This window comes from Nomascus leucogenys, chromosome 6, assembly GCF_006542625.1.
Source record: "Nomascus leucogenys isolate Asia chromosome 6, Asia_NLE_v1, whole genome shotgun sequence".
Lineage (NCBI taxonomy): Eukaryota > Metazoa > Chordata > Mammalia > Primates > Hylobatidae > Nomascus > Nomascus leucogenys.
Window position 1 is genome coordinate 58,628,012 of NC_044386.1, and position 14,252 is coordinate 58,642,263.

At 54.6% G+C, this 14,252-nt stretch overlaps 1 protein-coding gene across 5 annotated transcripts; it reads left to right on the plus strand.

Annotated features, from left to right (window-relative positions):
* Positions 1-341: 341 nt before the first annotated feature.
* Positions 342-13,932, plus strand: CDAN1 (codanin 1). 5 transcript variants are annotated; one of them, XM_030814225.1, is made up of 28 exons: positions 342-460; positions 693-1,171; positions 1,398-1,604; positions 1,800-1,969; positions 2,105-2,218; positions 2,301-2,379; positions 3,116-3,236; positions 3,415-3,524; positions 4,289-4,378; positions 5,066-5,141; positions 5,647-5,852; positions 6,140-6,260; positions 6,400-6,546; positions 6,706-6,872; positions 7,253-7,340; positions 7,578-7,667; positions 7,842-7,896; positions 8,102-8,235; positions 8,323-8,426; positions 8,636-8,794; positions 9,175-9,238; positions 9,425-9,503; positions 9,689-9,837; positions 11,030-11,137; positions 11,286-11,349; positions 11,789-11,970; positions 12,217-12,324; positions 12,883-13,932. In XM_030814225.1, exons 1-28 carry the CDS (start codon positions 371-373, stop codon positions 13,006-13,008), a joined length of 3,687 nt encoding a protein of 1,228 aa, XP_030670085.1. In that variant the 5' UTR covers positions 342-370; the 3' UTR covers positions 13,009-13,932. The 5 variants fall into 5 exon arrangements, with proteins under 5 accessions (XP_030670085.1, XP_030670082.1, XP_030670083.1 ...); XM_030814222.1 differs by having other exon boundaries at positions 346-484; XM_030814223.1 differs by having other exon boundaries at positions 346-484; positions 1,401-1,604.
* The last annotated feature ends 320 nt before the right edge of the window (positions 13,933-14,252 follow it).

Here is a 14,252-nt window from a genome sequence, read left to right on the forward strand (position 1 = left end):
TTGTCTCTGTTCCCCTCTACCTCTCTCCCGGGTCCTCGGTCTCCCCAGAGGGGCGTCCGACCCGCGGCAGCCCCACTCCCAGCTCGAATCCCTCCCTTCAGGTCGCTCCAGGGCGGGCAGCCAAGGTGGGCCTCCCCAGGCGCTGTGATCCACACTCCACCTCCTAACAACCGGCCTGTCGGCCGGGGCTGAGGACCTAACGAGGCCTTGACCGTGGGTCTGGGCAATAGCCGGCTCCGCCCCGTCCCGCCAGCCCGGTCCCTCCCCGTCCCGCGACCCAACGGTCGTTCCCCGCCGCCGGCCCCGCCCCTCCCTGGCCGCCCGCGGCGCGCCGGCGCCTGCGCAGTCGCCCCAGAGCGCCCCGACCGGGATGGCGGCCGTTTTGGAGTCGCTGCTGCGAGAAGAGGTGTCGGTCGCAGCCGTCGTGCGGTGGATCGCGCGCAGCACCCAGGGTTCGGAGGTAACAGCGCTGACACGCCCCCAGGTCTGACTCGAAGCCGGTTCCCGCAGCGGAGTCCAGCCCTCCAGTCCCCTTCCTTTAGGGCGCCTGGCTGCCAGCCGGGCCGAGTGCACTCCAACTGGGCGCCGCTGCCCGGGCCGCCCACCCGAGGCGCGCCCTACGGCCCCGGCTGCTCACGGCCCCCGGGCCGGCGGCTGACGTTCTCGCCCCTCCACCTGTGCTTCTGCCCTAGGATAACGCCGGGGAGGCGGCCGCGCTGAGCTCACTCCGGCCCCTGCGGAAAGAATTCGTACCGTTCCTGTTGAACTTCCTGAGGGAGCAGAGCAGCCGCGTCCTCCCGCAGGGGCCCCCGACCCCCGCCAAAGCCCCGGGCGCCTCGGCAGCCTTGCCAGGGAGGCCGGGAGGCCCGCCGCGGGGCAGCCGCGGGGCGCGCAGCCAGCTTTTCCCTCCGACCGAGGCCCTGAGCGCCGCTGCCGAGGCCCCTCTGGCCCGCCGCGGGGGCAGGAGGCGGGGCCCGGGGCCGGTCCGCGAGCGTGGAGGCCGCGGCCTGGAGGAGGGGGTCAGCGGGGAGAGCCTGCCCGGAGCCGGGGGCCGGAGGCTTAGGGGCTCTGGCAGCCCCAGCCGCCCCAGCCTCACGCTGTATGATCCGCCAAACCTCAGCAACCTGGAGGAGTTCCCTCCCGTAGGCTCGGTCCCCCCCGGCCCTACAGGGTGAGACTCAGCTCTCATGCAGGAGATGGGTACCACGAAGGCTCTGGGGAGTCAGTCATTCGGGCTTGGCGCTCCGCAGTGGAGCGCCAGGATGGGTAGAAGGCTGGGGGTGATGGTGAGGGTTTTGGTGGGTTTTTTTTTTTTTTGCAAGAGGTTTAGCTGTTGCGGTGGAGGAGGGGAGATGTTTGAAGATAGGAATTTGAGAAAAACCTGTGGCTACTCTCAGCAGGACGAAGCCTTCTCGCAGGATCAACCCAACTCCGGTGAGCGAAGAGCGGTCACTCTCCAAGCCCAAGACCTGCTTCACCTCACCCCCAATCAGCTGTGTCCCCAGTTCCCAACCCTCAGCCCTGGACACTAGCCCTTGGGGCCTTGGCCTTCCCCCAGGGTGCAGAAGTCTGCAAGAGGAGCGAGAGATGCTCAGGAAGGAGCGGTATGGCCTGGCCGCTCCTGGGGATGTCGGCCTCCTCGCTATGGGGGATCTTCAGGGGTTTTCCCTGAAATTGATTTCCCTCTTGGGGACTCTGGGTTTGTCTCCTGGGCTGTTGGTATCTTCTCTGGAGGGACCTGAGTGTAGCCGTGGCAGGGAAGCCAAGCTGACTGCTCATGAAATTTCTTTATTCCATAGCTCTAAACAGCTGCAGCAGTCACCTACCCCCACCTGTCCCACCCCAGAATTGGGGTCGCCCCTCCCCAGCCGGACAGGAAGCCTCACAGATGAACCTGCGGACCCTGCCAGAGTGTCTTCCCGCCAGCGCCTGGAGCTGGTAGCCCTTGTTTACTCCTCGTGCATTGCTGGTGAGTGAGAGCAGAGGGAGCTGGAGTGGAGATACTTGTAGAACTGCTGGGTAAGAGAATTGATAAGGCACCTGGAACTGAGCCTTGGCTCCAAATGGTGCCCATACCATGGGATTTCTTTTTGTATCTATCTAGAGAACCTGGTACCAAACCTCTTCTTGGAGCTTTTCTTCGTCTTTCAGCTCCTCACTGCCCGGAGGATGGTGACTGCCAAGGACAGTGACACTGAACTAAGTCCAGCTGTCCTAGGTCAGTGAGCAAGCCTCCTTTTGAGACATGGGGTCTAGAAACGGGACCATTGTTAACTGACAGCTTGGTACTGTCCTTCTAGATTCCCTGGAAAGTCCACTGTTCCAAAGCATCCACGATTGTGTCTTCTTTGCAGTGCAGGTTTTGGAGTGTCACTTTCAGTGAGTTTCCCTGGCTGAGACATTTGGGCCTCATTCTCATCATCTGCTTAGCTCTCTGGCTGCTTGGGATATATGTTGGTGCTTAACACAGGGGCAGTGGTCCTGGACCTCCTCCTACCTGTAATCTTTAATTTTGTGTTAAGGCTATGAATGTAGTCCCTAAAAGAATGAGATGGGGCCAGGTGTGGTGGCTAACGCCTGCATTCCCACCACTTTGAGAGGCCGAGGCAGGACAGTGACTTAAGCCCAGGAGTTTGAGACCAGCCTGGGCAACATGACAAAATCCCATCTCTAACAAAACAAACAAACAAACAAAAGGCCGAGTGTGGTGGAGTGCGCCTATAATCCCAGCTACTTAGGAGGCTGAGGTGGGAGGATCACCTGAGCCTGGGAGGTCCAGGCTGTAGTGAGATCATGCCACTGCAGCCCAGCCTGGGTGACAGAGACCCCCGTCTCAAAAAAAAAAGAAAAAGAAATGGACCCCTGTGGTATTGGCAGCTGAGCTTTGGGTTTCTGGGTAATGTTCCTGTCCTGCTGTCTTGGTCCTTGCTCTGTAAAGTCTCATATCCTCCCCTTTACTTTCATTATCTCTGATCCTTGGCCCATGACCTTGCAGTACATATCTGGGCTTGTATACCTGCGCCATGCCTTAGAGATCCTCTGTGGTGTGGAGGTGCTGGCTTCCTACTTGCAGTCTGTGTTCCGGTCTCAGTCATAGGTGCTCTTGTCCCTGCAGGGTTCTTTCCAACCTGGACAAAGGGACCTTGAAGCTGCTGGCTGAGAATGAGCGGCTGCTGTGCTTCTCACCAGCTCTGCAAGGCCGCCTTCGAGCTGCCTATGAGGGCAGTGTTGCCAAGGTAGTGACCCCAGCTTAGTTGCCCACTAGCCTGGACCTAACCCTTCCTAGCTTTCATAAATTCAGGCAACCCTGCTGACGACACTTAAGTGTAATGTGAGCTAACTCTGGGCAAGAATAAGAGGGAGACGTTTTCTCAGCATGACCCTGCGGTCCCTAACGTTCCTGCTGTATTTTAGGTCTCTCTGGCGATGCCTCCCTCTGCTCAGGCTGTCTCCTTTCAGCCAGAGACTGACAATCGTGCCAACTTCTCCAGTGACCGAGCCTTTCATACTTTTAAGAAACAGAGGTGATAAGAAAAGGGACTTTTTGGGGGAGGGAATGAGATGACATTTTTCTGGAATAGGCAGCGGTTTGGTTTCATAGAAATTAGGAGTTTGGCACTAACAGGTGGTGGGTTAGTCCCCCCAGGTCCTTCCTGCCGGCCATCATAGGGACCACCTGACTTCATTCACTTGTGCACCTGTGAACCCCGGCGCTTAGCCAGCTATCTCACAGGTGTATGGTTTCAGCCTCAGGGTTCTCAGGCCAGAGTGTGCCAGGATGAACTGTCACTGCCCACAGAAGTACATGAAGCCTGTAGTGTGCTGCTGGTCTGTAGCACTACTGTCATCATGTAGAGAACTCTGGAGAAATTTAAAAATGGGGCTGCTGGCCAGGTTCGGTGGCCCACGCCTGTAATCCCAGCACTTTGGGAGGCTGAGGGGCGGATCACCTGAGGTCAAGAGTTCTTGAGACCAGCTTGGCCAACATGGTGAAACTCCGTCTCTACTAAAAATACAAAAATTAGCCAGGTGTGGTGGCAGGCACTTGTAATCCCAGCTACTCCGGAGGCTGAGGCAGGAGAATCGCTTGAACCCAGGGGGGCGGAGGTTGCAGTGAGCCGAGATCGCGTCATTGCACTCCAGCCTGGGTGACGAGAGCAAGACTCCATCTCCAAGAAAAAAAAAAGTGGTGGGTGGGCTGTGGATAGTCCTGTCCTCAGTTCTTCCGGGGCGGGAAGGCAGTGGTGGGAGTGAGTGCCTCGGCTGATCAGGCGTTCTTATGCGTCAGGGATGTGTTTTATGAGGTGCTGCGAGAGTGGGAAGATCACCATGAGGAGCCTGGCTGGGATTTTGAGAAGGGCTTGGGCAGCAGAATCAGGTGGGTGCTAGACCTTGTCTTTCTTGTGCCTGGCAATGAGTAGCTCAGTGCTTGCTCGGTGGCAGGAGGGAGGAGGGAAGGCTTTTCCCCCGCTCCTTCCAGCCATTAGCTGTTTTCTTCTATCCTCTGAAATTTCTTTAGTTATTGATAACTCTACCTCTACTCGAAAGGGATGTGTCTCTCCAGCTCCTTCCACTCACAGGTGTCTTATCCTTGTTCTGTAGTGGCAATTGCGTAGAAAGTCCAAAGCTCTTAACCCAGGTTGCTTGAGTTTTTTTTTTTTTTTTTGCCCAAGTCACCGGTTAGACACATCCAGCCTCCATCTTCTCCATCCTCTAGTTTGGGCAAGTCTGGTCACTGTGTAGGTAGATGCCTGGGCTCAGAACGCGAACCTCAGTCCAGTCATCTCCCTTCACATTGCTCATGAAACCCGCTGCCCGTTAGTGTGGCTGAAGACGGGAGGGGTGGCATGATTTCTTGTTTGGTTAAGTGCACCTCTAGCTTCGGAGGACCTTGGTGCTGAGGGAGTGTCCCTTGCCTTCAGTGTCCCTGTGCAGGCTGGCTCTGGCTGAAGTCTGCTCAAGTCCCTGGTAAAGGGCTGGGAAGTCCAGGGGTTGGCTACTTCTCTCAGACCTTTCTCCCTCTCCCTCCTTCCCACACGCTTCATTCCCGCCTTCTATTCCTCAGGGCCATGATGGGTCAGCTCTCCGCAGCCTGCAGCCACAGCCACTTTGTTCGGCTTTTCCAAAAACAACTACTCCAGGTAACAGCCCCAGCAAGAGATTAATCCACATTAAACAGCAGGTATCATAGGCAGCCACGTAACGGCTGCACTTTGGGATAGGGCGGACAGCCTGGCAGGTCCTGGGCTGGAATTTGAACAAGAGTTCTCCTCGCGGAGTGGCTGAAACTCCAGTGGCCAAAGAAAAGCCAGGGCACTCTCTCTGACACATCCTGGGCCCTGCAGCTCCCCCAGCCTGCTGCTGCCTTCCCTCTGATTTGTGCTGTGGGAAAGAGCCCAGGCTTAGTAAGGAGTCAAGCTTTGTTTCCGATCCCAGCTCTAGTGACCCTAGGCACATGCTTAACCTTGGAGTTTCAGTTTCTTCACCTGTGAAACAATACTGTAATTCACATCTCAGAAAATCTTTCTAAAGCACTTGACACAGTTGGCATTCCTTAAATGTTCATTACTTTCTCCTTATTTTTTGTTCAGTCCTTCCCTCCCACTTACTGATTTTTTAATTTCTCTCCTTCCTCTTCCACCCCAGATGTGTCAGAGCCCTGGTGGTGCTGGGGGCACCGTCTTGGGCGAGGCCCCAGATGTGTTGAGTATGCTGGGAGCTGACAAGCTGGGGCGGTTGTGGCGCCTACAGGAACGGCTTATGGCTCCTCAGAGCAGTGGGGGGCCCTGCCCACCCCCTACCTTCCCAGGCTGTCAAGGCTTCTTCAGGGACTTCATCCTTAGTGCCAGCAGGTAGGCTCCCCTGTGTCTTGCAAGGAATGGGGCAGAGGCCAGGAAAGGTTTGGCTTCCCAAAAGGTAAATAGTTCTCCAGTCTCCTTTGCCTGGAGATAGGCTCCTTCCAGCTCAAACTTGCTGGCTTCATTGCACTTCTCATTCTGTCACCCACATGGGCGATTTCGTTGCTCCTGGGCCTCCCTGTCTGTCCTGCTGCTCCCTTCCCTCTGGAGTGCCCCTTCTCGATTATGGCTCTTCCTGTACCTCTTCCAGTGCTTATGCCCCACCCACCCCTTCTTCTCAGCTTCCAGTTTAACCAGCATCTCATGGACAGTCTGAGCTTGAAGATCCGGGAGCTCAATGGCCTTGCCCTGCCCCAGCATGAGCCCAGTGATGAAGACGGGGAGTCAGATGTAGACTGGCAGGTCTGAAAACAGAACAAGGGAAATAATGGGGTCTGACCCAGGAGGGAAGGGAGTATGTTCAAGAAAAACTTTATAACAGATCGGGAATTGTTCTGGAAGCTTCATGCTTGGACCTTTTACTTCCCTTGATTTCATGCAGGGTGAGCGGAAGCAATTTGCCGTGGTGCTTCTTAGCCTGAGACTTTTGGCTAAATTCCTGGGCTTTGTGGCTTTCCTGCCATACCGGGGGCCTGAACCTCCCCCGACCGGTGAGCTTCAGGACTCCATTTTGGCCCTCAGGAGCCAGGTGAATGGGCGGGGATTCTGGTGAGGAGGGAGCAGGGAGGACCAGCCAGGCACTGAAGCTGACTGGTTTCCTTGGCTATTCTGGAAACCAGGCAGGTTAAAGGGCATCTCCCAGCCCTTCCTAGGGACCTGCCTTCTGACTGAGCTCTGGCCCTCCCAGGTCCCTCCGGTCCTGGATGTGCGGACTCTGCTGCAGCGAGGGCTGCAGGCCCGCCGGGCAGTGCTCACCGTGCCCTGGCTGGTGGAGTTTCTCTCCTTTGCTGACCATGTTGTTCCCTTGCTGGAATATTACCGGGGCATCTTCACTCTCCTGCTGCGCCTGCACCGGTGAGTGGAACGAGGCTAAAGCTTGATGAAAGGATTCGGGACTCAGGGGACATTGGTCAAGCCTGCTATTAATAAAGAGGGTCGAGCAGTCTGCCCTGTGTGTGGTGCCCCGGCCATAACTGAGCCCAGGGAGAGGCAGGATTGGCTCCCCTGAGGTACAGTGGGAAATCATCTGCACTTTCATTGGCCTCATGCTGTTCCTGAGGTGGCCCCGCTGAGAGTCCCCATGCAGGAGGCGGGGCTGGGGGGATCCTGCTTGCCGACATGGCCCCAGTCCCTTTAGTTCTGCTTTTGCAAGCCAGTTTCCAGTGACAGCGTTTGTCCCCTCCGTTCCCTTCCCCTTTCTGCTCAAACCCATGTACTGCCCACTGATGTTTCAGGAGCTTGGTGTTGTCGCAGGAGAGTGTGGGGAAGATGTGTTTCCTGAACAAGCTGCTGCTACTTGCTGTCCTGGGCTGGCTTTTCCAGGTGGGCAGAGTGAGGGTCCAGACTGGGGGGAGGTTCTGCAGCCGAAGATGGGGAGTGGGCAAATGTCTGAATGCGAATGAGGCAAGGGCTGGAAGACGAAGGTTCAGGAAAGGCCTGGGGATTCCCATCATCTCAGAGGCGGCTGCTTTGAAGCTGGCACCTACACCCTGGGACCGTGCGGGAGGTGGGGTGGGTGGGGGTCTCTGAAGTTGACCTGAATTGTGACTGTCTTGCCAGATTCCCACAATCCCTGAGGACTTGTTCTTTCTGGAAGAGGGTCCCTCAGACGCCTTTGAGGTGGACACAGTAGCCCCAGAGCATGGCTTGGTGAGTGTTGGGGTCCAGCCAGAGCCATGGGAAACTCAGGAATAAAGGAAGTGGGCTGCTTGGGGGAGGCCCAGCCAGGGGCAGATGTAACCCTTGTAAATGCCCTGCCAACTGCCTGCTTCCTGGGTGCACTGGGGGTGGGGCAGCCTGCCGACACCAGCATGTTCTCCCCAGGACAACGCGCCTGTGGTGGACCAGCAGCTACTCTACACCTGCTGCCCCTACATCGGTGAGCACCCATCTTCCCTGGACGGTCCTTGGTCTGTCCCTCCATGAGTACCCAAAAGGCACCCCCTTGGCCCAGCTCCCTTGGATATTGCTCCGTTCATAGTCATTCCTGGGTATCTGAGCCTCTTGACTCCACAAATAAAGTCCATGATACTTAGGGAGGGGAGAGGGTTCAGGAACTGAGAACTTGGACTTCACTGATGCAGGAGAGCTCCGGAAACTGCTCGCTTCATGGGTGTCAGGCAGCAGTGGACGGAGTGGGGGCTTCATGAGGAAAATCACCCCCACCACTACCACCAGCCTGGGAGCCCAGCCTTCCCAGACCAGCCAGGGGCTGCAGGTAAGGGCAGGGCAGAGACAGCCGTGGGGGAAATGGGGGGGCGGGGAGGCTGGAGGAAGCCTTGCTGCCTCTCCCTCCTCCCCCCAGGCGCAGCTCGCTCAGGCCTTTTTCCACAACCAGCCGCCCTCCCTGCGCCGGACTGTAGAGTTTGTGGCAGAGAGAATTGGATCAAACTGTGTCAAACATATCAAGTAAGAGTGGGTTAAGGATCCTGGTCTCATTGCCCTACCATTTTTTCCCCTTTTTCCTCAGTTGCTAAACTGAGGTCAGCCAGAGGGTGGGTGTGGGGCTGAAATGGCTGACACATTTTGAAGGAAATTTCTGACCAAATTCCCTTAAATTTGCAGCCCCTTTCCGATTAACCCTCCAACCACCCCCAACCTTGCTGTCCCTGCTGCAGGGCTACACTGGTGGCAGATCTGGTGCGCCAGGCAGAGTCACTTCTCCAAGAGCAGCTGGTGACACAGGGAGAGGAAGGGGGAGACCCAGCCCAGCTGTTGGAGATCTTGTGTTCCCAGCTGTGCCCCCATGGGGCCCAGGCATTGGCCCTGGCGCGGGAGTAAGCAGCGCTGATCCATTTGATCCACTCTCCTCTTGGCTTTCTCCGTCCTTTCTTTCCTCCTTCACACTTACTCTTTTTTCCCTTTCTTCTCTTCATGCCTCCTTTTTTCTTCTCCCTGCCCCCATCCCCTATAAGCCCTGCACTGGCTGTAGGCCTTCTGTGGCACAAAAGCCAAACCTAGGTTTGGGACCGTGTGTGATGTTATGGGGCTGGCAGTTGGGCTTCTCTTTTCTCTGGCACCTGGGGTGGGGTGGGAGGGCAAACGGTGCCTCCTTCCAAGGTACAGCCTCCCAGGTCAGGAGCTTGGTGCACTCGGGACATTTACTTCTACAGCCGGGCTGAAATACCCAGAGACCACTGACTCCGTCTCCTTTTAGGTTCTGTCAAAGGAAGAGCCCTGGGGCTGTGCGGGCGCTGCTTCCAGAGGAGACCCCGGCAGCCGTACGTGTGAGGGAGGCCTGCAGCTAGCAGGCCAGGCGGTTGTGGGGAGGTGCACGGAGTAGTCATGTGCACACACAGCTGTGTGAGGCTGCAGGAGGGTGGTGGGGGCGGGGTCAGTGCTCGACTCTGGCATCCCTTGTTGCACCCAGCCCTCCCCTAGCCCCTGACTGTAGTTCTGGTTCGCAGGTTCTGAGCAGTGCAGAGAACATTGCTGTAGGGCTTGCAACAGAGAAAGCCTGTGCTTGGCTGTCAGCCAACATCACAGGTAAGGTCCTGGAGCGGGGAGTGGCTGAATCAAGTGTTTAAAAAGTGGACTGGCAGAGAGTCAGAGGCATTTTGCGGGAGATGGGACTGACAGCCAGTAGGAAACAGCAAAAGGCATGGGTTAGCATGGTGAGCCTGTGCAGGGCCCTCCCGTGATTCCTTTCCCATTCTCCCTCTGCCCCACAGCACTGATCAGGAGGGAGGTGAAAGCAGCAGTGAGTCGCACACTTCGAGCCCAGGGTCCTGAACCTGCTGCCCGGGGGGAGCGGAGGGGCTGCTCCCGCGCCTGTGAGCACCATGCTCCCCTCCCCTCCCACCTCATCTCCGAGATAAAAGTACACGGCTACCCTACTCCCTTTGGCTTCCCTGCTCCCTCCCCCTGCTCTGTTCCTGGTTTTTCCTTTCTCACATCAGCTCCAGGATTTTTATGTAGCTGTCTGTGCTGTCCAGCTAGTCCCTGTTTCACTCATTACTGAATGGGGTTAGGTAGGGCAGAGCTGAATTGAATGGTTTTCCTAATTGTCACTCTGACTTTTTAATCATCCAAAAGGGGAAAAGGGCAGACAGGACATTTTTGACTAAGTGCTTATTATGCAGATGGTGATGAGAGTGGGGTGGTGAATAGCTTGATAGCAAATGAGTCTCTAGGAGGCAGTCGCCCCAGTAATTGGAGACAATTTAAGAAATGTTCTATGTGGGAGGTGATGCTTGTTTAGTTATAGGCAGTAAGAATAAACCATCAGTTCTCTTAACTTTATTTTAAAATTCAAAGACTGTCTAGAGCAGGAGTCAAGAAATAGCCCATGGACTGAAGCGAGCCAGCCCCTTGTTTTGTGAGTGAAGTTTTAGTGGAATGCAGCCATATTAATGTGTACAAGCTGTCTATGGCTGCTTTTGTGCAACTAAACAGCAGAGTTGCATAGTTGGGACAGAGACTTTATGGCCTGCAAAGCCTAAAATATTTACTGTTTGGTTCTGGTCTAGGGTAATGATCTAGGAATAGAGGTTGGAATAGGGACTATAAGGTGCAAAGACTAAAAATGGAGATTATGTAGGAGGGAGAGGAAGAGGCTTAGTGGCCATTTGATACTGGTTGTCAATATGCAGAGGATTTCTGTATTGAAAGTTCAGATCTCCAGAGAAGACGAACAGAGAGGCTTGAGAGACAGAAGATACTAAGACGGTATCTGATAGGCCGGTTTCCTTACATGCTTCAAGAATAAGATGCCCTATGGGAGTTGGTTAGCTACAGTTTGGTCCCAAGTTGAGTGACGTTTCCCATGCTCTGGCAGCCTGCTGTCCCTCAGCTGACCTCTATTTGTTCCCTCTTTTGTTGTCCACGTGGTTGCTTCCCCTGGCTGTATTATCCTGCCCAAGTCCCAGGTCTAGGGGCAACTTGGCTTCACTCACCATACCCCGGGGCCCATTCTTCTGCCTCTCTCCACTGGCTGATCCCTGTCCCAAGCCAAATTCTCTGTGGCATCCTGGCCCCCAGCACAGGGTGATGTCTCCCCCTGCTCTTCACAGGACGTGCTCTCTTTGGCTGTGGGGCCACGGGACCCTGACGAGGGAGTCTCCCCAGAGCATCTGGAACAGCTCCTAGGCCAGCTGGGCCAGACGCTGCGCTGCCGCCAGGTGAGATGTGGCATCTGCCACCCGAGGGCTGCTTTTTTCTGTGTCCTTGTGTGAGACCTGATGACCAGAGCCACATTGGCTCAGGGCCAGTTCTCACAGCAGTAAGCACGGTGATACCTATGGTCTCTCTTCCCCCCGCCCACTGCAGTTCCTGTGTCCACCTGCTGAGCAGCATCTGGCAAAGTGCTCTGTGGAGTTAGCTTCCCTCCTCGGTATGGTTCCTTTCCATCAAATCCCTCTCTTGCCTGATCCCCCAAATCTCAGGGTTGGGTACAAGCAAGATTAGAAACAACTCTTCTGTCCCCATCTTTTTTTTTTTTTTTTTTTTTTTTTTTTTTGAGACAGAATCTTGCTCTGTTGCCCAGGCTGGAGTGCAGTGGCACGATCTTAGCTAACTGCAACCTCTGCCTCCCGGGTTTAAGCAGTTCTGCCTCGGCCAAGTAGCTGGGACTACAGCTGTCTTCCACCATGCCTGGCTAATTTTGGTATTTTTAATAGAGATGGGGTTTCACTATGTTGGCCAGACTGGTCTCGAACCCCTGACCTCATGATCTGCCCACCTCAGCCTCCCAAAGTGTTGAGATTACAGGTGTGAGTCACCGCACCTGGCCTGCCCCCATCTTTTAAAGCTTGGCTTTCCTCTTTCCACAGTTGCAGATCAAATTCCTATCCTAGGGCCCCCGGCACAGTACAGGCTGGAGAGAGGGCAGGCTCGAAGGCTTCTGCACATGCTGCTTTCCTTGTGGAAGGAAGACTTTCAGGGGCCGGTTCCGCTGCAGCTGCTGCTGAGCCCAAGAAATGTGGGGCTTCTGGCAGACATAAGGCCAAGGGAGGTGAGTCAGACAGAGCAAGAAGGCATCTCAGCCCTCTGCAGTCACACTCTGAACATCCACTACCGTTGCCCCAAACTGTGAGCTACTCTGCTTCCTTTATTTCCCCTTCCTATTCCACACAGAAATGGACTCCATTTATCCATCTCAAGTCTCTTCCCAGCAGCTCTGCCCTTTGAGATCTCAATCTGTGTCATCAGGGTCACTCTGCCATCCTCCTAGCAACCCTGACCTCGGTGTGTTTTGCAGTGGGACTTGCTGCTATTCTTGCTCCGGGAGCTGGTGGAGAAGGGTCTGATGGGACGGATGGAGATAGAGGCCTGCCTGGGCAGCCTCCACCAGGCCCAGTGGCCAGGGGTAAGGAGTCTCCTGTCTTACTTGGAGAGAGAACAGGTGTTACATATCCCATCTGTCCTGAAAGGAAGCAAGTGATGGGGCCAAACTAAGTGGATTTTTGTCAAGAGTCTTCAGGGCCACCCTGAAATTGTCCCGATTTGAGTAGCTATTATATGAGGGACTGTGTTAGTGGGAAGATGGACGAAAGGCAGGCAGTTAGTTGGAAAGCAGCACAGCCCATTAGGTGGGTTTTTTAAATTAGAATAACCTGCATTTTAATATCAGCTATTTTTTTTTTTTATGATTTGGGGCAAAATAATTCATCTTTTAATGGGACTAATGATTTCAAGATGCAGTCGATGCACTTGGTAGTACTCAAAAACTGATCAAGCCTGTGCCTCCCTGCCATCACTTCAGCCTCCCAGAGCACGAACGGACAAGGCTTCATGTCCATTTCAGTGTGAAGAGCAGTTGAGAAAAACTAATGTAGCCAGCCAGCTTGTGGTCTTTAGTGAAAAAGGATGAGCCATTGAGAATTATTACATGCTGCCTTTTCCCTCATCTTTCTATGTATTCCAGGACTTTGCTGAAGAATTAGCAACACTGTCTAACCTGTTTCTAGCCGAGCCCCACCTGCCACAACCCCAGCTAAGAGCTTGTGAGTTGGTGCAGCCAAACCGGGGCACTGTGCTGGCCCAGAGCTAGGGCTGAGAAGCGGCCCTGCCTTGGGCATCGCACCAGAACCCTGGACCCCTGCCTCAGGAGGAGGCCCAAGTGCCCAATGCAGACCCTCACTGGTTGGGATGTAGCTGGGTCTACAGTCAGACTTCCTGCTCTAAGGGTGTCGCTGCCTGGCATCCCACCACGCGAATCCTACAGGAAGGAGAGTTGGCCTGATTCGGTCTTATGGCAGAAAAGCCCAGAGATGCCAGTCCTGGAGTAGAAGAGGTGGTGTTTATCTCTTGGATACTAAATGAAATGAGGTGTGTGGGCTTGTCAACACAGAATTCAAGCCTCATTTGCTATCCCAGCATCTCTTAAAACTTTGTAGTCTTGGAATTCATGACAGAAGCAAATGACTTCTGCTTAACTTATGAAGAAAGTTAAAACATGAATCTTGGGAGTCTACATTTTCTTATCACCAGGAGCTGGACTGCCATCTCCTTATAAATGCCTAACACGGGCTGGGTATGGTGGCTCATGCCTGTAATCCCAGCACTTTGAGAGGCCTGAGGTAGGCGGATCGCTTGAGGTCAGAAATTCGAGACCAGCCTGGCCAACATGGCGAAACCCTGTCTCTACTAAAAATAATACAAAAATTAGCTGGGCATGGTGGTGTGTGCCTGTAATCCCAGCTACTCGGGAGGATGAGGCAGGAGACCTGCTTGAACCTGGAGGTGGAGGTTGCAGTGAGCCGAGGTCGCACCACTGCACTCCAGTCTGGGTGACTGACAGAGCAAGACTTTCTAGAAAAAGCCTAACAGATAAGGTAGGACTCAACCAACTGAAACCTGACTTTCCCCCTGTACCTTCAGCCCCTGTGCAGGTAGTAACTCTTGAGACCTCTCCCTGACCAGGGACCAAGCACAGGGCATTTAGAGCTTTTTAAAATAAACTGGTTTTCTTTAACAAGGGCTTGATGTCTAATCATTGTCACCTGTCTTTTCCCTTTAGCAGGCTGCAGTCTCGGGTGGGTTTTAGGTGGAACGCTATAATTGTGGCTTTGCTCTGTCCATTACAAGGTGAGCTACCTTGGCTCTTAGAAATGCCTGTATATTCCACTCTAGAGGGCTAGTCTCTGGTGGCAATATCTATTAATTTATTGCCAGTGGTACTGACTTCTCCTGTGTAACTTGCTTTATTTGTGGGAGAAAGGGTTAGGATAATGTAGTTTCCACACATAAGATATTCCCTACTGAACCACATGGTGGGGCAGTGTTCTTGTTATG